This window comes from Myotis myotis, unplaced genomic scaffold (assembly GCF_014108235.1).
Source record: "Myotis myotis isolate mMyoMyo1 unplaced genomic scaffold, mMyoMyo1.p scaffold_m19_p_2, whole genome shotgun sequence".
Classification (NCBI taxonomy): domain Eukaryota; kingdom Metazoa; phylum Chordata; class Mammalia; order Chiroptera; family Vespertilionidae; genus Myotis; species Myotis myotis.
The window spans coordinates 43,595,812-43,619,328 of record NW_023416324.1 but is presented as its reverse complement, the minus strand read 5'-3'; the positions used below and the strand labels follow the sequence as shown (position 1 = coordinate 43,619,328).

At 38.8% G+C, this 23,517-nt stretch overlaps 1 protein-coding gene across 2 annotated transcripts in view; it reads right to left on the bottom strand.

Moving 5' to 3' along the window:
• ATG4C (autophagy related 4C cysteine peptidase) overlaps positions 1 to 23,052 on the bottom strand; it is a 64,610-nt gene extending 41,558 nt beyond the window's left edge. For both annotated transcript variants that reach the window (XR_004974451.1, XM_036352924.1), the window contains exons 1-3: positions 22,916 to 23,052; positions 19,977 to 20,060; positions 3,143 to 3,376 (exon numbers count right to left, since the gene is read on the bottom strand). Coding sequence is in view for 1 of the 2 variants with exons in the window: in XM_036352924.1 (XP_036208817.1) it covers positions 3,143 to 3,376; positions 19,977 to 20,060; positions 22,916 to 22,991 (394 nt within the window). In the remaining variant the exon portion in view is untranslated. The remainder of the gene's footprint in view (positions 1 to 3,142; positions 3,377 to 19,976; positions 20,061 to 22,915) is intronic.
• Between the last annotated feature and the right edge of the window lie 465 nt (positions 23,053 to 23,517).

The following is a 23,517-nucleotide window of genomic DNA, read 5'->3' as shown; positions in this document are numbered from 1 at the left end:
GATGGTTGCAGAACTCTGTAAATCTACTGAAAATCATTGAATTGTTCACTTTAAATGAGTGAGTTTATGATTTGTAGATTATATCTCAATAAAGTTGATTTAAAAAAGAGAGAGCAATGGAGGAAAAAAGGGACATATGTAATACTTTCAACAATAAAGATTTTAAAGAAACAAAAACAACAAAGCAAATAAAATCCAGCCAGTTTGGCTCAATGCTTGAGTGTTAACTTATGAACCAGAAGGTCATGGTTCGATTCCTAGTCAGGGCACATGATCAGGGCACATGCCCCAGGATGCCGGCTTGATCGATCCCCAGTAGGGGGTGTGCAGGAGGCATCCGATCAATGATTCTCTCATCATTAATGTTTCTATCTCTCTCCCTTTCCCTTCCTCTCTGAAATCAATAAAAATATAAATAAATACACTTTTTTTAAAAAAGCAAATAAAGGTATGAGTGGAGAAATAGGTCAATATATTGATAATGCTTAGCTTACTTTTGAGTAGCAATATTATTCTCCTGACTCTTCTATAGTTTCTATAATTTCTAAAATTGGACTGTATTACATAAAAACAGGGGGGGAAATCACTAAAATGAAAGACCCCTCCAAAAAAAGAAAGTGAGAGAAAGAGAAATAGCAAACTCAGACACACATAGACAATTCTGAATATGCTTTTTTTTCTTTTCTTTGACAGCACTGAGATGGGATAAAGACTTTTGTATTCCATTACCTGTACTGCTTATCAGATATCCAGTCTTGACCTCCCAAAGGCACAGTGAACATATTCACTAACATTCAGAGGATTTATGAGAGAATAACTTCAGAAAACAAGTTTGTTTTGGTTATGTATTAAAACAGAAGTCTGACTATGGCAATTTTAAATATTTCTTAAATTTTTTTTCTCATACAATCCTTTCAGAATAACATAATCATTGCTTAAGGAGTAATGTGAATTTGCTAGTAAATGAAAGAGTATAATAAAGTCATTAAAGATCAGCATTCTTAAAAAAAAGTCAACTTTTCCACAATGTCACTGTTTTTAATAACAAGACAGTCCCCAAACTCAGATGTAATTTCAAGTTAACAAAAAGAGTCCTAGATTCAGAGATCTAGTCAAGACTATTAAAAATATTCCAATTCTTGCCCTAACCAGTTTGGCTCAGTGGCTAGAGAGTCGGCCTGCGGACTGAAGGGTCCCAAGTTCAGTTCTGGTCAAGGGCATGCATGTACCTTGGTTGCGGGCACATCCCCAGTGGGGGGTGTGCAGGAGGTAGCTGATCGATGTTTCTCTCTCATCCATGTTTCTAACTCTCTATCCCTCTCCCTTACTCTCTGTAAAAAATCAATAAAAAAAAATTTTTTTTTAAATATTCCAATTCTTGCCCCTGATTTCACAATAAATCCATCCCAGAGTTTAAAAATTCTTCTTCCTTGCATTATTCACACCACTTTTGAATAAACATTCTCCACATGATCTCATCAATAATCCCTATAGAAAGGTTACTAAATATTTGCCATGCATTCAGAAAAACTAACAAAAATTGACAGCACTTGGTAACCATATAGGGTAGCCTAAAATGGTAAACTAAAATCCTCCCACAAATGTACACATTATAAAAAAATGTACTAATAGGAAGGGTAAGGAAGGTAGCACACTAAAAAAAAAGATATATGTAAGTTAGGTATCAATGACATTTTTGAGAGTCTAAAAGACTAAATATGACGACCTTATTAAGAAATGCCTAATCAGTTTAACTGATTACTGTCATATCTATAAAGATAAAAATAATGTTAAAACATTATTGACATATAGAGAGAAAATAAAGAAGTGTAAAATTTGTTACAATAATGAAATTTAAATAATATAAAAATATTAACCATCTGCTCAAAGTCACTGCTATTGACCTGCCCAGGATTTACTGAACTGGAGATAATCCAGAAAGTTCGATCAAAAATCTTATATGTAAAAGCCTAAGCGACTGGCTGACCAGCCAACCAGCCAGTAGCTATAACACGCACTGACCACCAGGGGGCAGACACTCAACGCAGGAGCAGAAACCACAGGCATGGAAACATGGAACAGACTGATGAATCTCAGAGGGAAGGGGGAGAAGGGGAGGGCAGGAAGAGACTAACCAAAGGTCTTATATGCTAACTAGAGGCCCACTGCATGAATTCGTGCACCGGTAGGGTCCCTTGACCTGGCCTGCGGGGATCAGGCTGAAACCAGCTCTCCGACATGCCCCGAGGGGTCCTGGATTGCAAGAGAGTGCAGGCCAGGCCAAGGGACCCCACTGGTGAACAAATCTGTGCACCGGGCCTCTAGTCTATATTAATAATAGAGGAATATGCAAATTGTTCTGGACACCATCATGTAACGACCAATCAGGATGGGGGCGGGGCCGCAGCAGAGAGCTCTCAGCACGCCTGCACCAGGGGCCTGAAGGGCACGGAGAGGAAAGGAGAGCAGATAGGCAGTTAGGGGATCAGGCCAGGAGGGGAGACCAGATAAGCAGTTAGGGGGATCAGGCAAGGAGGGGAGAGCAGATAGGCAGTTGGGGCAATCAGACCAGGAGGGGAGCACAGATAGGCAGTTACGCCAATCAGGCCGGGGAGGGGGAGAGCAGATAGGCAGTTAGGGGAATCAGGCCAGGAAGGGAGAGCAGTTAGGCAGTTAGGGGGATCAGGCCAGGAGGGGAGAGCAGTTAGGGGCATCAGGCAGGCAGGCAGGCAGGTGAGCGGTTAGGAGCCAGTGGTTCCAGATTGCGAGAGGGATCCCAGATTGGAGAGGGTGCAGGCCGGGCTGAGGGACACCCCCCGCATACACATGAAATTTGTGCACTGGGCCTCTAGTAAATAAATAATAACCACACCAAAACAAAGGCTACTAAAAATTGAACTTACTTAATTCATGGTAGTAACCAAGAATAATAGGTTCCACACGTGTTTTTGAAAGGGGAATCATGAAAGTTTATGTATAAGTCATACCTCACCCAATTCAAAGGATGCAATATGTTAGATTAGTTTCAACTTTAGAAGGCATTAGGGAGTCAAGAAATTAACCTCAGGGAATTTTATGCAGTTTAAAAACTGGCGTTCAAATTAAAATAAAACAAAACAATAAAAACAGATATTTGATTTACCTCTACCAAGAAAGTGTAGTATGAGTCCTTGAGCCAATAGCATCTGGCCAGTTCGTAATGTACAGCCCCAACCACAGTCTGTTGTCAAAGATGAGCCTTCTATTTGAGGAAATTCTTCCCTGTAGGTCAGCCATATTCTTGAAATAAAATCTTTACGAAATTCTTCTACATTTCCTGAAATCACATGATCTTCTATTGTACATCCTGATCTTGCAGGTAACAGTTTATTTTCATCTACAAAATAAAAATATAAATTATAGTCTAAATATATGCTGAGATGTCAATAATGGTATTATATGCCATTATTACCCATATGATACAGAGTATGTCACAATTTTTCTAATCTTCTTTTCTATTTAAATGAAGATAAATCTTATTCATCCTAATCAGACTATTCTGAAAATCAAATGAGAATGAACTCTGAATGTTTTGTATACTCTAGCACTAATATATTATCAGTAATATTGTTAATAATAATATCCTATAGTCCAAACATAATCGACTCTTTTATGAGGGGATAATATAAATATATCTTTTCTTTTTGCCTCATTTGGCTCAGGATATAGATATCAGTGCTCTCTAAAATGAGATCTGCAATAAAAATATCATGATTATCAATGCATAAAAAATGTGTTTGAACTTAAAATCAAATAAAATATGCACACTGTATTCAATGTCATGAATATTTAACTCAAATTATAAAATCAAAACCAAGATAAAGAGTAAAAATATAAAATTCTTATAGTTATCCTTTTATGTGGAAATATAATTTTTTAAAAATTGTTGCAACCCATATATATCATTTTTAAAGGCTTTTTCAAATTGATTACCTCTAATATAATTTCTATGTGAAAACTATGATCACTGTTTTCCCAATATCTTATAAAACACTAGTGCTAAAAATGAACTAACATTCCTTGATTACTCCGAAAGTCTTATAATCTTTACAACCTCAAAATGCAGCACAATGCCTAATACAAGTAGATCCTAATAAATGTTGGTTGGTTTGGTGGGTGGATGTGGGTAGGTAAATCTGCCTACGACTCTCAATTCCAAGGAGTTCAATTTCTAATACCCTTCGAGAGGATGCTCAAGCAGTTTTATCATGCTTTTATTCCTCATCCTTCCTGCACCTATTCTTCTTCAAGGCCATTTTGAAAAAATTAAATCACCCAATAATAAAAGCCCAGCGACCAAACAGTGGAACGACCAGAACGACGGGTTGACCAGTCACTATGATGCGCACTGACCACCAAGGAGCAGAAGCTCAACACAGGAGCTGCCCCCTGGTGGTCAGTGCGCTCCCACAGCAGAAGCGTCGTTTGGCTGATGGGGATAAGCAGCGCTCCCACAGCAGACAGATCCCCACAGGCCACACCCCCCACCAGTGCACAAATCCCATGCACTGGGCCTCCAATATATCCTATATAATAAAGAACTAATATGCTAATTAGACTGAACAGCAGAACAAGTGTCTGGACAACCTTCCAGACGAAGCTGGGGCTGCAGGGCTGGCCGAGGCAGTCAGGGCTGTGAGAGCCGAGCTCCTTGCACAAATTTTGTGCATCAGACCTCCAATATATATATATATATCAGGGGTCCTCAAACTACGGCCTGCGGGCCACATGCAAATACATATATTGTATTTGTTCCCGTTTTGTTTTTTTATTTCAAAATAAGATATGTGCAGTGTGCATAGGAATTTGTTCATAGTTTTTTTTTAAACTATAATCCGGCCCTCCAACAGTCTGAGGGACAGTGAACTGGCCCCCTGTTTAAAAAGTTTGAGGACCCCTGATATATATATTCAGCTTAATGGAGCTAAGTTGCAGCATATAGTTTCAACAATAATAAAAAGAATAAAAGCCAAGCCCCATTATCAATGAATATCTCTCAATGTTAGAGGTTAAAGTTAATTAAACATAAAATGCCTGAAAATTGAACATGGCACTAAAAATATGTCCAAAATGTCCACTTTAGAGACATTTAACTTTAAAACTTGATACAATAGTTTCTAGTAACTCTCACACCTCATCTTGCGGCTTGCCACACATATAGTTCCTAACCCCCTACTTAGAAGTAGTTACTTCCTTATCCTCTTAAGATCTAGACTCCTCTTAATATTTACTCTAAATATTATAGGAAAACTGCTAGTACTAAATGAACTTTGTTGTCCTGTTAACTTTCCACTATCTGACTGATTTTCCTTTGTCACAAAGGAAATTATATCTGCAGCCGTGCATGGACCACATTCTTTGAAGTGTGTTGTTAGGTGATTTTGTAGTTGTGCAAACATCAGAGTGCACTTACACAAACCTAGATGATATAGGTATACTACTACATACCTATGCTAAATGGTATAGCCTATTGCTCATTGGCTACAAACCTGTACAGCACGTCACTCTACGAAACTACACACGAGGTCAAATCAAGCATGAGAAAACAATGCAATCAAGGGATGTAGTAAACACAAGATGTATGAGGCTTCTGGTAGCCTAACATGGCATCGTTTTACAGCAAAAAAAAATTTGATAAGTAGAAAGAGTATTCTCTAAAATAACAATTAAAAGTATAATACAGGAAATACAGAAACCAGTAACATCGTCATTCATTATCATTATCAAGTATTCTGTACTGTACACAATTGTATGTTATACTTTAATACAAATTACGATAGGGATTTTTCAGCTCCATTATAATCTTATGGGACCACCATGTACTAGGTATATGAGGTCCATCACTGACTAGAACATCATTATGTGGGGGATAACTATATACTGTTTTTTAAATCTACATCTGCATCCCTCCAGATTTCAAGTACCCTAGAATAGAAGGAATATATATTTTTTTTAATTTTATGTATTGATTTGAGAGATAAATTTGTTGTTCCACTTATTTAGGCATTCACTAGTTGTTTTCTGTATGTGCCCTGACTGGATTCCGAACCCACAACCGTGGCTTATCAGGACAATGCTCTAACCAACTGAGCTACCTGGCCAGGGCCAAAGAGAAGGAATAGGTTTATCTTGTGCTCTCCTGAATCTGCAGCACCTGCCACAGAGTTCAGTCCATAGTAGATGTGCAATAAACATTTGTCAGATGAATGTAAAATAAATGGAACCAAAGGAAAAGCCCATTTTTTGTTGTTGTTGTTTGCTTTGCTTTTGTCTTTTTGTTGTTGTTTTTTATGACAGAAGAGACTGGAGAACTTTATGAAGGATAGGAATGTCTGACAAAAATCCATTACAAAAAAATAGGAAAATTGATAAAGCAAATAGAAGAGAATTTCTGGTAATATTGAAGGCTTAGTCAAGGCTATCACAATCAGAAATCACAATTAGACAAGCTAAGATGAGAAATAGTCAGAATTTAAGCAAATTACAAAATAAAACCTTAGGTGTACAGCTATTTAGCAGATGTGGGGTAAATTAGATATGTGTATGTTTTAAAAATGGGAAGGTATTTAAAGTTGGACAAATAACAGAAAAGAGACTATTAAAACTGACAAGGCACATAAGAAAGAAAACCCAATGGAACTACTAGAAATGAAAAATATAATAACTAAAAACAGGAGCTTGGTGTAGGATTAATTACACACAGCTCAGGAGATAATTAAAGAACCAGAAGTAAGAACTAAAGAAATTATTCAGGACATAGCACTGAGAGACAAAGTATAGTAAATATGACCAAAGAATTTCAGAGACATGGAGAAAAATCTAACAAAGTGATTTATCAGAGATACAAAAAGAGAGAATAGGAAGAATGGGGAACAGCTGTAATTAAAAATGGCTGAAAATTTTTCAGATTTTAAGAAAAATATGTCAAAGCAATCACTTCTATACCCACGGCTTCAATAACTTTTTATATACTCTAATAACAATACAATTTTAAGTGTTTTTATTTAACAGTTTTATTTTACATAGAATGCCTCATTTACTAAAACCAGATTCCAAATTGCTCTGTGAAAACAATCACAAAAAATGTGATATTAGCATGTTAACTTTAAGAAATTTCCCTAATTGTTTTTTTGTGTGTTTGATTTAATGTGTGCTATTTTTTAAAATATAAGTTGGGATGTCACATAACAAACTTAGCCAAAATAAATTTATAACAAACTTTCAACCAGAGAGCTCCACTTCTATGTTCCACATAACAGAGCCAAAAGTCATCTTCCTCCACAAACCTACTCCTCCTCCTGCACTCCCTACCCAGGAGAAAGTCAGTCTGTCTAACCACTCGGGCTCCTTCTTGCCTGGAGCTGGCTTTCCCAGGGCAGGACACCAGGGACCAACACTGGCTATGCCTGGCATCCCCACCCCTAATTCCTTCCCCATCGTGTCTAGCCAGTTTCTCTCTCAACTACCTGAAAGCCCAGTTCTTTTCCCTATTTTCATTTTTCAAACCTGCCTGAGACCCTCCAGTCCTCAGTCTTTCCTATGCATCGCTCTATTTAAGGTCTTGTGGGACTACATGAAGACTTCAGGGTATATTTTTTTTCTTTTCTCAATAACAACTTTAATATCCCAACATTGGAGTATTTGTCTATTGTTACCTATCCAGATGGTACCTAAGTGAAGGAATCAAATTAAGGGCTTAGTGGTACCCTTGCTCCAACCTGTTAAGCGAGTTGATACTCAGGACAATTCACGTGAAAACAATTTAGGGTTTGTAATTTAAGTTCAAAATAGAGACTGACATGGGAGAGGCTGTATGGTGTTAAGTGAGCTGCTTTCAGCATCTCAGACAGAAGCTGCCTTTTTCGTTCCAACTATAATTTGAACACAGAAGGAAAGAAAACTGTGGGAAAGAAAACATAAAGTAACTGAATGATGTGAGATGTGACTGCCAGTGCTGCAGAAGATAGATTTTTGTTTGCTTGCTTGTTTTTTACCCAAAGGAGAACCCACAGAGTTCTGATTACTTTAAAATTTCCACTTTTACACAAATATGTTTTAGTCTTACTTCAGTGATTTAACAGACTTCTCTTTTACACTGACTGTTCTAAAAGAGAGGTGGTGTGTTCTTGAGACTGTTGGTAAAAAAAAAAAAAAAAGGAAAACAAATTTAGACTTTAATTTGTAACACAAGGTTTTGGGCATTAAGATGCCAGATCCTTCACAACAATGCTTGTCTCCATGGCTCCCTCTCCTCTCCCCTCCTGTTCAACTTTAAGAGTGCTGAGGTAAGCCCAGCCAGCATGGCTCAATGGCTGAGCATCGACCAATGAACCAGGAGGTCACAGTTCGATTTCCAGTCAGGGCACATGCCTGGGTTGCGGGCTCGATCCCCAGTAGGGGGCTTGCAAGAGGCAGCCAGTCAATGATTCTCTCTCATCATTGATGTTTCTATCTCTCCTTCTGCTATCCTCTCTCTCCCAAATAAATAAAAATATATTTTTTTAAAAAAAGAGTGTTGAGGTAAACGTTCTAAAGTTAAAATGGCTGGGGTGTTGGGGGGAGAAGAGGGAAGCGAGAGGGAGGAGAGAGGAAAAAGAGAGGAAATGTTTGATTAAAATAATTACGGGTAACAACGTGGCTAGTGAAGACTGCATTCTTTTAAGTAAAAAACATTGTCATAAAGATGGTAAAGCCCCATTTGTCTCACTTAAATGCCAGAGATTATTTTATTTCATAGAGGAAATGTATTATAGCTCTTATTCTATTTAAATTTTAGTTAAGCTCTTAATTTCATTAAAAGTTAGATTAAGCCTGTGAGTTCACCCAGATGGGATGTGGCTTTGTAAATGGGAAGTACTCTTTTTTCAGAATTACTAAGACAGTCTTGTGAAAAAAAATGAACAAATTATGTGAATTAATTGTGCCTTTAAACAAAAAGCAGATAATTATTTGTAAAAACTTCTGCTCTGCTTGGTTCTGTACAGTAAGCCTCTGAGTGATTTTACAAACCAGTTAGTAGATGGGTAGTGGTAGTGATAGAAACCAAAACAGGGCCTTTATATAATTCTTTTTTTAAGATTTACAACTCACTTTCATATATATCTCATTTGGCCCTTCTAACTACAAATAAGGCCCATGTATAGTCTCCCTCTATTGCTAATGAAGAAGTCGAGATTTAGAGTTAGGTCTCAAATGACTGTGTAACACAGCTACTGAACAGAAGCTGATGTGGAGGTGATAGATATGCCAAATTCAGTTCTTGTGGTGCTTGAAAAGCTCTTTAGAATGCAGCTCATGTTTTACAATTCCTCCACAAAGTGAGTCTATCTTAACTTACCCCAGTTTTGAACATTTCCATTCAAAATTATTGTATACAACTCAGAGGCAACACCTACCTCTCAATTCTATGTTCATGAATTCATTATAATGAGTAAGAATAAAAGGAGACGTCATAAAATAGCATGAATTTACCAGGCAAACAAGCTGATATATGTTAAAGAGTTTGTCCCGATGACTTTGAATTGCCCTGGACAGAACTTTAGGAGAAGCTGGTAAGAAAGCAGGTAAGGATTAAGCATTCTGATAGAAAGTGTTAAGTCAGAATAGTTAACAGAGTTTGTGAGTACAGAATTTACCTTTTCATGTTCAACATGATAGTAAAACTTTCATTTCAATTTGTTTTTAATTTGGGGGAGACATTCAATAAAGAGATATAAGAAACCTCAATTTCAGCATTTGCCTATTATCAAGTTTCCATAGAAACAACGTCATAACACTAAAATATAAAGTACAAGCACAATGAAAGTTTGCTTTTAATGTCTTTATTTCAGACAATTTTCTATCAGTTACCCTGGAAACTAAGAAATACCTACTTATGTGTAAAACATTTTGGCTTTTCTACAATGGAGAACTGAATTATTTGGTTACACAAAATTATATATGAATGATGCTCTGCCTTGTTCTTCTGAGACTGCAACATGATTTCTTCTAAGTCATTTTAAAGAGCTGTTCCTAAGAACCTAGTATAGATTTCAGTTAAACTTAAAAGAAGTTTTCTACTACCTTGCCTTTACCTGTCAATATATCTAACTGATGGTAGTATCAGTAACACAATAAAGTCCTGTGATACAATTTTATGATTACTCATCAACTTTATACAACCTTTTATGTTATGACCTTATGAGCTTTACTAATCTTCTGGCTAAAGATTCTCAAGTTACCCCTTCTTTCCCCTGAGTAGTGAGTAGGGAAGGAATTGGCAATATTATGTGGAAAAATCTCTGAGCAACATCTTTACTCTGCTTTTTCTGGTGAGAATGTTAATAATCATTTGATGGAAAAGATTTAAAAAATATAGAAAAGTCATAAAAAGAAGTAATGACATAAAACTTCTGAAACTGTGCTTGACATCTAGAGAGCGCTCCAGGATGTACTTCCATGCACTGCATGGAGCTCTACTGCATGACTCTGGTAGCTGTTCAGTGGACCATCAAATGGTTGGAGCATCATCCATTTACCCACCCTTTATGGTTGGACCTCTTCTAAAGTGAAACTGTACACAATCCTATATAAAAAAAGGGTAATATGCTAAGTGTCCTGTCGTCAGGTCATCTGTTCAACCAATCAAAGCGTAATATGCTAATGATATGCTAAGGCCGCTCAACCACTAGCTATGACATGCACTAATCACCAAGGGGCAGACACCCGACCAGTCGACCAATCGCTATGACATGTACTGACCACCAGGAGGGAGACAATCCGACCAGTAGGTTAGCTTGCTGCTGGGGTCCGGCCAATCAGGACTGAGCAAGACGGGCTGGACACGCCCTGGAGACCTCCTGCAGTCCCTCCCGGCTGGCCAACCTCCCTGGCTCCAATCATGTACCGGTGGGGTCCCTCAGCCTGGCCTGTGCCCTCTCGCAATCCGGGACTCCTCAGGGGATGTTGGAGAGCCAGTTTCAGCCTGATGGCGGAACGACCGGTCGCTATGATGCGCACTGACCACAAGGGGGCAGACGCTCAATGAAGGAGCTGCCCCTGGTGATCAGTACACTCCCACAGGGGGTGCACCGCTTAGCCAAAAGCCAGGCTCATGGCTTATGAACACAGCAGCGGTGGCGGGAGCCTCCGTGCAGTGTTAAGGATGTCTGACTGACGGCCTGCCTAAGCCGTCAGTCAGACATCCCCTGAGGGCTCCCAGACTGCGAGAGGGCACAGGCTGGGCTGAGGGACCACCCTGAATGCATGAATTTAGTGCACCGGGCCTCTAGTCCCATTACAATGTGTTATTCTAAGGACACACATAAAAACGGATGCATTGTACCTCCCTATGGAATTCAGGATGTCATTTCATAGTTAAAGTATTTTAACATTAAATGTTCTTATCCCAAATTAAAGTTGCTATGGTTTCTCACTGGACATTATAACTCATCTTTTAAATTATTTTTGTTTGTTGTTTTTGTTTAAAGTATTATATATGTCTCCTTTTTCCCCCATCGACCCCTCCCCAGCCACTCCCACCCCCCAGGACAAGCCCCCACTGCCCCAGTGTCCATTTCCATGGGTTATGCTAATATGCATGCATACAAGTCCTTTGGCTGATCTCTTACACACACACCCCCACCCCCACACTACCCTGCCTTCCCTCTGAGGTTTGACAATCTGTTCGATGTTTCTCTGTCTCTGGATCTATTTTTGTTCATCAGTTTATGTTGTTCATTATATTCCACATCCTCTTTTAAATTTTTGAGGTTCTGATGTCTTAAATTTGAAAGTACTACTCTAAGATCTGAAAGTAATGCTGATCTTAGATGACAATTCAGAAGATATCATTAGAGATGAAGGAATTAGTGAAAGAACATATATGCATAGCCTAAGGACACAGACAATAGTGTGAGGGCCAGGGAGGGGTGATGGAGGTTGGCTGGAGGTGGGCAAAGGGGGAGAAATGGAGGATTCCTGCAGTAGTATCAACAATAAATTACCATCAAGGTGCAGCAAGCATGACTGCAGTGCTCACTGAGAAAGAAAAGAATAAAACAATATGCATCTTAAATGCCACCTAAGTAATTAAAGGTTAAATATGGATCCATTTTCTCCCTCTATCCAAACTGCAGAGCAGACAGAGGAAGAAGCCAGTCCTGATGCTGACTCTGACCCAGGGGCTTGAGGAGCTTCGCAGCGCCTGGGCAAGAAGCTCAGCCTTGAAGCCCAGCTTATTCTTGGAGAAAGGATCACAGTGTCACAGGGACTGTGCGTTCCACTTTCCTCTTGTAAAGAGGTCGGTTTTAAAATGAGATAACTTTTTCATAAAACGTGTTACATCTTTTAAAAGCAAAATCACTGCACTTTGCATTAGAGACTTCTCAGAAATACCCATTTTGCATCAGATGTGACTTTGTGATTTGCCACGTAAGTATTGGCCAAGGATCTTTTAATTGCATCAGAATCTTCGGATGCCTATGAACTGGGTAACTCTGGAACTACTTGGTTTTCTGGTTGTCCCTGGTTCTTGTTCCACACCCTTGCTAATCAATGCCTGTACTTGCCCATCTCCCACTGAAGGGCGGTCACTTGAGCCAGCCCCTTCCTGGCTGCAAGCTCAGTAGGTATGTCTGGGGCCTAAAGTTGAGCTGCCCACACTTGACCTTACACGTAGAATTGCAACTGCCTGTAATTAGCATTTGTTCATTAGTGCTAGGACTAGAAGACTCTTTTTCTTTTCAGGCCATATTTTCACAGTAGTATTTTTTGGTGATGCATGAGACACTGCAGTAAAAAACAAATCAGAGTTGACTGAAGTTTTACTAAAGTTTGCTCTCTTAAGCATATTTTAACTCAGGAACAACACTCATCACCTGATCTCTCCACCACTGTGTTGTCAACATCCCAAGATGGTCTCTTAGGAAACCTGCCTTGAATGTTAACTGAAGCAGCAAGTGGGAATACGTGTGTTTTTACTGTCCCTTCCCCTGATGGGATGATGATTGAGATGCTTGTGTAATGCGTTACTTTTTCTTCCCATGGATCCAACATTTTACTAAGCTTTTTAGGGAGCAGAGAAAATGCATCTGAGAGCAATTCTTTCTACAAACCTGCCCTAATTTATAAACAGACTGCCTACGTTTTTCCATGTGACCTTCTGAGGGATTGGGAGTTGATGGGAATGGTAGAAAGGGGCACTGTTTACCCTAAGAGTTACTTCTCTGCTCTCATCTTTCATGGATGGGGCGATAAAGCCATTCCTGTCCTGATAAGTAAAGCACTTTTAGTTCCACATGATACTGAGATGTGGCATTGGAAGCTCTGACCATTGTGCTTTGCCGTATGTCTCGGTCCATGTGCACCAGAGTGTCCGGGATGCTGAAAATCTCCTGCTTTTTGTGGACTTCCTGAAGTCTCTCACTTCATTTCTCCAGGACACACAGAGTCCCTTTTACTGCCGTGGGGACACCATGTACATACCACAGATTGTCCTGGTGTTGACTACTCATGCTACATTGTTGTAGTTATTAAACGAATTATTATTCTTGTGTTATAAATAAATAAAAAATAACGTTCCATTTGGAATAAAAGTATTTGAGTGAATTTGCATCTTTATGCTGTCTTTGTTTTTTGAGATCAAAAAGTTAAACTGCATGTTTACCCCACAGCTTAAGAAACACTTCAGAGTTTTAGCTATAGTTAAAATATTTCTAGCTTGGAAAATCTAGTCCTCTAAATAATTACACTTTTCAAAAATATACCATCTTGATCTTGAACTTTTTAATAAAGAATAAGTGCCTTTGCAGTAAAACACCTGAAAAATGCAAAATGGCATTTTATACAGGGGGTGGGCAAAAGTAGGTTTACAGTTGTGCATATGGAAAAATATGTAATACAAGAATAAATAATATCAAAATAAACTGTGTTTCATATATTCACAACTGTAACCTACTTTTGCCCACCCCCTATATAATATATAGATACTTATGATTATTGGCTACTGGAAATTTATAAGTGTTATGTATTTTAAAAGGCATCAAGTAGATTTTCTCCCTCTCCATCTTTTGTGTATTAGTGAGGGATCCTGATGGGAAAGTGTGACAGATAGCATGATGAAAACTATTTTATATTAGTATGAGGAAGGAAAGCTGATCTGAATTAGTTTTAAAAATACAACAAAACGTAGCATATTAAAATTGTTGAACCCTGACTGTGTGTGTCCCATGCACCAAAAGGTTGCTGGTTCAATTCCCGATCAGGGCACATGCCTGGATTATGGGCTTGATCCCTAGTAGAAGGCATGTTTGCTCTCACATTGGTGTTTCTCTCTCCCTCTCCCCTCCTTTCTCTCTAAAAAACCTATTAAAAATCTTTGTTTTAATAGTATCCTGTGGTATTCAAAAATGCTACTATTTCTTTCAACTACTTATAGTGACTGGGATTAGTAATTGGCCTTATTTAAGGAAGAGAATTGTCCTAACATAGTTTAGGCTATTTCAATATGTGATTCTTGCTATACTGTTAGACTCTTTACAAATCAATTAATACTTCAAAAATAAAAGGCTACTTCTAAAGTGTGTTACTTTATTCTCTAGAACAATGATTTCCAACCACTTTCATCTCATGGCACACAAAAACAAATAACTAAAATTCTGTACTACACCAAAAATATATTTTTTTTACTGATCTAACAAAAAATATGTATATTTTTTATTGATTTACAAAAAAAATAATAGTATGTATCTTCCCCTTTTGCTCCAAAGTGACATTTTTAAAAAGTAGGTGTCTATAGATGTATATAATGATTTCTGGTAGCAAGAATTAACCAATCAAATGCAACATTATTATACAACATGACCAATAAGATGTAACTCTATTATATGACCTACTAGACTCTAGTAACTAGAGGCTCGGTGCACGAAATTCATGCAAGGGGACGGGGGTCCCTCAGCCCAGCCTGCACCCTCTCACAATCCAGGATTGTCCAACTGCCCGGTTTACGGGCCTAAACTGGCAGTCGGACATTCCTCTTGCAATCCAGGATGCTGCACCAGTGACCATATTTTTCATACAGGTGAAAGGCATCTTGCTGTTGTATGGGCAGCTACATTTTTTTGCCCTGATTATAAAAAGTGGTACATAACATGATCCTTCTGAGGCAGTAGTACCATTTTCCCCATCTTATGGGTGGAAAAACTGAAGCAGAGAGAAGTTAAGTAATTGGCTTTGTCACACAGTTGTAAGTGTCAGAATCAGGGCTGACCACAAAATGTGCAAGCCAGAGTCCATGCATGTCATCATTGCATCATCCTGTTTTTTCAGTGTTAGAGTAGCCTTGCCAGGTTTTAATTTTTAAATCTAAGAAACTGATCCCAATATATAGTGTAGGGTCCGTAGGCCTGGCCAGTGATCTGTGGAGCAACTGGCAGGGCTATCAGGGGGGGCCCCCACTGGCACCCGCCTTGGCTGACGGCCTGGCACCACCCACTTGCCAGACTTGGCCCCCATCATCCCACTGCTGATGCCAGCCCCGCCCCCCACCACTGCCACCAGTCACCTCCCTCTGCCCACTGGCACCCTCCTTGGCTGGCTTGGCACCGCCTGCTCGCCAGCCCCGCCCCCCACCAACCAGTCATTCCACAGGTCGTTCTGCCATTTGGTAGAGTTGATTATTAGGGTTTTATATAGATAGATATATTTTTGTTTTAAGACAAGGTATTCACACCAGAAGGGTATTGTTGTGTTGGCTATGGTCATTTTTTTAATTTGACAATCTAAGGGAAAAGAAGTCAGTGCCCCTGACTAGTCAGTTATTTTTTAAAAATTCCTACAGCACACCGGTTGAAAAGCACTGCTCTCAAAAAGGATCTCAAAAAGTTCACTGCCACCACTCCAATACCACTACAGATAAATTTGAATTTGTTTCTGTAATAAAATTTACCTTCCAGCTGTAACTGATTTTAAATCATTTGTCAAACACTCACTGACAGCTGTGAGTGCTCAGCAGCTGGGGGTAGGAGAGAAGTGAGAGACCTCCCTTCCCTGGAGAAGCTTACTTTTTTGTGAGGGGGACACCCTGTAAGCAGCTGGTACCTTGTAACAAGTGGAGCTATGTGACTGTACAGAAAGGGAGAAGTTTTATAGTGTGGCTACTGGCAAAGATATCCTGGAGGTAAACTGGGAGGGATTTGCGGGGAGGAGCAGCATGAGTGAGACAGGGTGATGATGAGTATTAGATAACTTAGAGAATAAAATTAATAACATTTAAAAATGAATAAAAAGTATTCTTTCAGGTTCTCCCTTGAGTAATGTAACGATAATCTTATTTAAACATGAAGTGAGAATTAACGTGTTAAAGTTGTTTTATCTGTTTCTTTGGATCTGAATCTTATAAAACTCTTTTATTCTCCAGATGAGTAAACTGGGGCCCAGGGAGACCTTTGGCCCCTTCAGCTTGTTAGTGAATGGGCAGCCCAGCACTCACACACCTCTGCCTCGAACACATTTGTTTTGTCACACTGTCTCCAGAACAAATATTCATTATTGGCTTTCATTTACTGCTATAAAATGCTCTTCCTTCAATATTATATAAAGCATTACATTTTATTGTAGTAAGTGAATAGTAGAAATAGAAAATTGCAGCTGTTTTTTATTGCTTAAGAAAATAAAATACTAAAATCTTATTCTAAACTTTTCACATTATTATATAGGATATTTATAATAGGTGTCTGCCAGGTTTGATTATAGGTGCTATATCAAGGGCAGCATTTTATAACCCATTCCTCAAATCTCATCTGTGGAAGTTAGAGTATCTAATGGGTTTACTACAGAGCTGCACATGATATCACACTCAAGCAGTTCATGGAGCATAAGAAAAATTACAATGCTTAATCGATTGACATTTTAACTAAGGAAAAACCACACTTTTATAGGTTTAACTTACTGTGACATTTTCTTCTATTTCCCTTTCCCTTCATGTATCTCCTGGGAGTCTTACTACAAAGTATAGCTCATGCTCAACAATATTTCTAGATGACAGCACAGTCAGCCAGCCTAAACTTAGAACCACAGTCCAATGGTGAATATGACTAGGATGACAAGGGATGAGTAACAGACCCCCTTATGCTAAAGGCATTCTAGCAATACCTAACTTCAGTCAACTAATTGTCTTCTCCAGTGATCAGGTTAAGAAACTGGTGTCCATTATATATTAATTTCAAGGACCTAAATATAAATTTATAATTTCCATTTTAATCTCAAAAGGAGTATATGAAGGGAAAGCCAGTTAGCAAATAAGAAATCCCAGGAAAAAGCATTTGTCTTTATTTGCTGGATTTCTGTTGTTAAGACATCCTATCTAATAAAAGACAAAAGGGTAATTAACCGTACCTCTGCTACGGTTCCCATTGGCTAATCAGGGAGATATGCAAATTAACTGCCAACAAAGATGGCGGCCGGCAGCCATGCAGCTGAAGCGAGCATGAGGCTTGCTTGCTCCAGTGATGGAGGAAGTCAAGGTTCCCGGCCTGCTGCGGCCCAGCTCTGAGCTCTGGAAGCAACAATGTTTCAATTATAGAAGCTAACAAACCCCAGATACCTGCTTTCAGCAGCTGCGGCCTCAGAGCTGGAGCAAGCAGGACGGCAACAATGTTTCAATTAAAGAAGCTAAACAAACCCCAGATATGTGCTTTCAGCCAGCCGCGGTCTCAGAGCTGGAGCTGGGCCTCAGAACTGGAGCTGGCTCTCAGCTCCAGTGACAGCTAAAGGTAAATAAATCCCAGAATTAAAAACGAAAAAAAGGAGAGGCTGGGAGCTTCAGTCGCCAGCCAGCCTGAAAACGGCCCTCAGCCCCTTACCCAGACTGGCCAGGCACCCCATTGGGGACCCCAACCCTGAAGGGGTGTGACCAGCTACAAACAGCCATCAGCCCCTCATCCAGGCTGGCCAGACACCCCAGTGGGGACCCCCGCCCTGATCCAGGACATCCTTCAGGGCAAACCAGCTGGCCCCCACCATGCACCAGGCCTCTATCCTATATAGTAAAAGGGTAATATGCAAACTGACCATAACAGCAGAAAGACTGGGAATGACTGGTCACTATGACACACACTGACCACCAGGGGGCAGACGCTCAATGCAGGAGATGCCCTCTGGTGGTCAGGGCGCTCTCACATGGGGGAGCTCTGCTCAGCCACAAGCCAGGCTGATGGCTGCCAGTACAGTGGTGGTGGTGGGAGCCTCTCCTGCCTCCTTAGCAGTGTTAAGGATGTCTGACTGCAGCTTAGGTCTGCTCCCCGCTGGCAAGTGGACATCCCCTGAGGGCTGCCGGGCTGCCAGAGGGATGTCTGATTGCCATCTTAGGCCCAATCCCCCAGGGAGCAGGCCTAAGCCAGCAAGTGGTCATCCCCCGAGGGGTCCCAGACTGTGAGAGGGCACAGGCCGGGCTGAGGGACCCCCCCCCCAAATTTTTGTGCACCAGGCCTCTAGTTGTTGAATATAATGAAAAGGAGAGGTGCTCTTTACTGGGTGTTTCTAGAAAAACAAAAAGTATGTTTCTATGAGATAGATTCCTAAAATGATGCATACTACTTTGGAACTTACTAATGGAAGAAGTAATAGCTTGTCCCCTACTTGCATTGGAGTGTATCTGCATTTAAATTTAATTGATTTTTGTCATATTTTCCCCATCATACATTTTTTCCTGCATTATTTTTGTATAATAATTCATTCTCCTTCCTATCCCCAAAGAAGGGGAAAATGCATCACACCTGTCTTAAGGAACAAGTTTTCAAGCTAATTTCTTCGTGGATAAAATTTCTTTCAACTCAGGTTTTAGTTTCACAGATATATTTAATTTAATTATACACACACACACACACACACACACACACACACGGGGGAGGGGAGGTCAAAGTAAATTTACAATTGTGGGTACATGAAACAGAGTTTATTCTTGTTATTATGTATTCACAGGCAGTTGGCAAGCTGGCCCCACCCCTGACCAGGGGGGGGGGGGGGGCCAATCAGGGGCAGGGCTGTCCAGGGGGAAGAACTACGGGTGGTTGGCCGGCTGGCTCCACCCCCTGGTCGAACTCCCAGTCAAGGAGACAATTTGCATATTAGCCTTTTATTATATAGGATATTTCATATGAACAACTATAAACCTACTTTTGCCCCACCCTGTAGGTATATTTGGAGATCCAGAAGGATAAAGAAGAGAAGGGAAAACAGACAAAGTATTTTAAGACAACATGGCTAAATTTGATAAAAACTATAAACCAACAAGCCCAAGAAGTTCAACAAAGCCCAAGCACAAGAAACATGAATAATACTACACCAATGCACATCATAATCACATTGTTCCAAACTAGTGATAAAAAAAAAACTTAAAAGCAGTTAAGAAGAAAAAGGACATTATGTACAAAGAAAGATAAGGATGACATCAGATTTCTCACTGGAAACAAAACAAACAAGACGATAGTGAGGCAACATCTTCAAAGCTACTGCAAGAAAAAAAAGGATCAACCCAGGATTCTATACCCAGCAAAAATATCTTTCAAAAATGAAAGTAATATACTTTATCAGAGACATAAAAGCTGGAAAAATACATCACCAGCACACCTATACTATACAAAACATGATGGTTGTTAGGGATTGAGGGTAAGGAGGAATGAATTATTGTTTAATGGATATGGAGTTTCATATTTTACAAATGGAGAGGTCTGGAGATAAATGGTGGTAATGGTACCACAACCTTAAGAAAGTATTAGTACCCCTGAACTTAAAAATAATTAAGAGGTAAATTTTATGTTATATTTTACCACAAATTTTAAAATAGAAGTAAAAAACAACAGAAATGTGCCAAATGTAGATTAATCTAGGAATAAAATAGTGAAAACAGTTACACAATCAATTTCTACATATTTTTAATGGGTTACAAATCTAGCACTTACCTTCACATTTAAAATGATAACATTTTCCAAGCAATAATACAGGAGAATTTCTACTAAAATACGTCTTTGTTTTCAACACCCAACCTAAATGAGAAAAAATTGTTTTGCAATTAAAGGGTTACGCACTAAAATTCTAGCAACATTTTCTTTAATTTCAAATCATCAATTATCAACTATGAATGTGCATTTTTTTGCAAAAGTAGCAAATATTTGGACAATGAACTGAAAATATGTATTTTAACTACATTCACTCCACTTACAGGACATGAGAGAGAAAAAATAATTTTAATTTACTTTCAAACAGGTAACAATGTTCTTATGGTATAAAAGAATTTTTAATCCTTATGCAAGGATATATTTTTATTGATTTTAAAGAGGGAGGGAGGAAGGAAGAGAGGATATTTACAAATCATATATTTGCTAAGGGATTCTTTTTTATCTAGAGTATATAAAGAACTCTTATAATTCAATAACAAAAGGACAACCCAATTAAAATGCACAAAGAATTTGAATATATACTCCAAAGAATATATACATTTAAGGCCAATAAGTACATGAAAAGATGCTTAACATCATTGTTCATCAAAGAAATGCAAACCAAACTCACAGTAAAATACTTCACAACCACTAGGATGGCTCTAATAAAAGAATGGACAAGGTATTGGTGAGGATGTGGAGTAATTCAAACCCTCATACATTAAGGGTGGGAATGTAAAATGGTGCAGCCACTTTGGAAATGTTTGGCAGTTGCTCAAAAATTAAACATAGAGTTGACATATGATCCAGAAATTCCACTCCAAGACAACAGAAAACATGTTCAGCCCTGGCTGGTTTGGCTCAGTGGATAGAGAGTCAGCCTGTGGACTGAAGGGTCCCAGGTTCGATTCCAGCCACGGGCACATGCCTGGGTTGTGGGCTTTATCCCCAGTGGGGGATGTGCAGGAGGCAGCCAATCAATGATTCTCTCTCATCATTAATGTTTCTATCTCTCTTTCCCTCTCCCTTCCTCTCTGAAATCAATAAAGATATTTTTAAAAAAAACATGTTCACACAAAACCTTGAACACAATGTTCAGAGCAACACTATTCGTATTTCAAAAAGTAGAAATAACCTAAATGTCCATCAACTGATGAATGGGTAAAGAAATGTGGTATAGCCATACAATGAAATATTATTCAGCCATATAAAGGAATAAAGTACTGATATATACATGATACAACATGAACTTTGAAAACATTAAGTGAAAAGGGCCAGACACAAAAGGCCACAGGTTGTATGATTTAATTTACATTTGATTTTAGAGAGGGAGGAAGAATGTCCAGAATAGGGAAATCCATAGATATAGAAAATAGACTGGTGGTTGCCAGGGGCTGGAGGGAGGTGGAGAGGAATAGGGAGTAGCTACTAATGGGCATGGGACTGCTTTTTGGGCTAAAAATATATTCTGGAATTAGATAGTGATAATGGTTGCACCGCCTTGTGAATATCCTAAAAACCACTGACTCATACACTTTAAAAGGGTGCATTTTATAGTATATAAATTATAACAGAGGCCCGGTGCACGGATACTAAAGGTCCTTCGGCCTGGCCTGCACCCTCTCGCAATCCAGGACCCCTCAGGAGATGTCAGAGGGCTGGTTTCAGCCCGATCTCTGCAGGCCAGGCCAAGGGACCCCACCAGTGCACGAATCCGTGCACCGGGCCTCTAGTATGCATATAAGATCTTTGGCTAATCTCTTCCCGCCCTCCCACCTCCCCACTTCCCTCTGAGATTCATCAGTCTGTTCCATGTTTCCATGCCTGTGCATTTAGAGTCTGCCCCCTGGTGGTCAGTGCGTGTCATAACTACAGGTAGAATGGTCACTTAGGCTTTTGTATCTATTGACCTCAACTTTAAAAATTAATGTTCATAATTTTCAGAATGCCATGTCATGTTATTATCAAGTTATAACTGTCTAAATAGGTAGTTGGCCATGACTTCCAGTGAGCCAGAAGTCAACTGCCAACAGGTTTTACCTGAATTTGCAGTGTCAAGGAATTTCACTAAATTTTATCATTTTTATTTTATGGCTATGAATTTCTTCCTGTTGAAACTGGTTCTGCTGAGTATTTCTCCATTTCTGAAGGCTTCTTTACCTCCTATTTGTTTTTAGTCTGAAGTGAGCTTCAAAAGTACCATAAGATCGGTTGCCAGATGGGAGAGGGTAGGGGATTGGGTGAAAAGGTAAGGGAGTAAGAAGTACAAATTGGCAGTTACAAGATAGTCATGGGGATGTAAAGAACAGCACGGGGAATATTGTCAATAATACTGTAAACTATGTATGGTACTATACTTACTGGGGGGCTGCTTTATAAGGAATATAAACATCTAGCCACGATGCTGTACACCTGAAACTAATATAACACTGAAAGTCAACTGTAACTGAAAAAATTAAAAACAAATAAAAAAGAATAAACTGTAAAACAAAACAAATTAAAGAAAACACCATATGACCCTTATTGGATTTGTTTGCAAACCAAGAGTTACTAGGTTAAAAATAAGGGTCTGAGGGTACTTCCAGGAGAAATTCATAGGTATCAGTGCATGAACTTTATACCGTCTTTTTTGTGTGTTCAGAGGTCTATTTTGCTTACTTCCTGGTTCATACATGAGGTTGCCTGAAATTAAATCTAAAAACGGAGGTATTACCATCACCTGAATAAATTCTGTTTGGAATTTAAAAAAAAAAAAAGAGGGCACATTAAGTATGCTTTAGTTTCTAAGCATTGTTTATGTTGATATTTGGTTCTTTCTTCATGAGACATTCTTATCTACATTCCTTACAGAAATATGTCATTCAATGAGAACCTTAAGCAATGTCAGTGATTTAATAAGGAAGATGATACACATCTTCAAATATATCTTTGGATTTATACAATTTTTAAATCAAAATACTTACTATACTTCATGTTATTCCAAGCAGATATAAATTTAGTTTTTAGCTTGTCAACTTCTTCTGTTCCTGTGGCCTCCATATTCAAATTCTAAAGAAACAGCCATCACTTGATTTCATTCTTCTACAGAGTTTAATCTTTTGTACTGACTAAAAGAAAAAAGTTAAAAGAAAATAAGTAATAAGTTCATGTTATATGGTACAATACCTGCTAATGTTACTTTAGTGATTAAATAAAATTTGAATTTGAAATGAGCAAACCAATTTCTCATATTATAGAACAGACTATAATAAAGTCAATAAATATTTTAAATTTAAAAAACACTTAATACCAAATATACAACAATATAAATTATCACACAAAACTAGACAATAATCTCTCCCAGGCACTCACAATTAAAAACAATAAGTTAACTTAGTAACACAGCTCAGCATTGGTGCTTGTGCAACTGTTCAAGATTTGTTTTATTTGTAATTAAAGAAGGTGATTTGAAATCTTATGGAAAATGATGACTATCTTCAGAATGGAGGCTTCCACTCATATCAAGTAACTACTTTCATATAAAGCCTAAATTTTTGTTTTATTTTAAATTAAGGCATTTCCTACA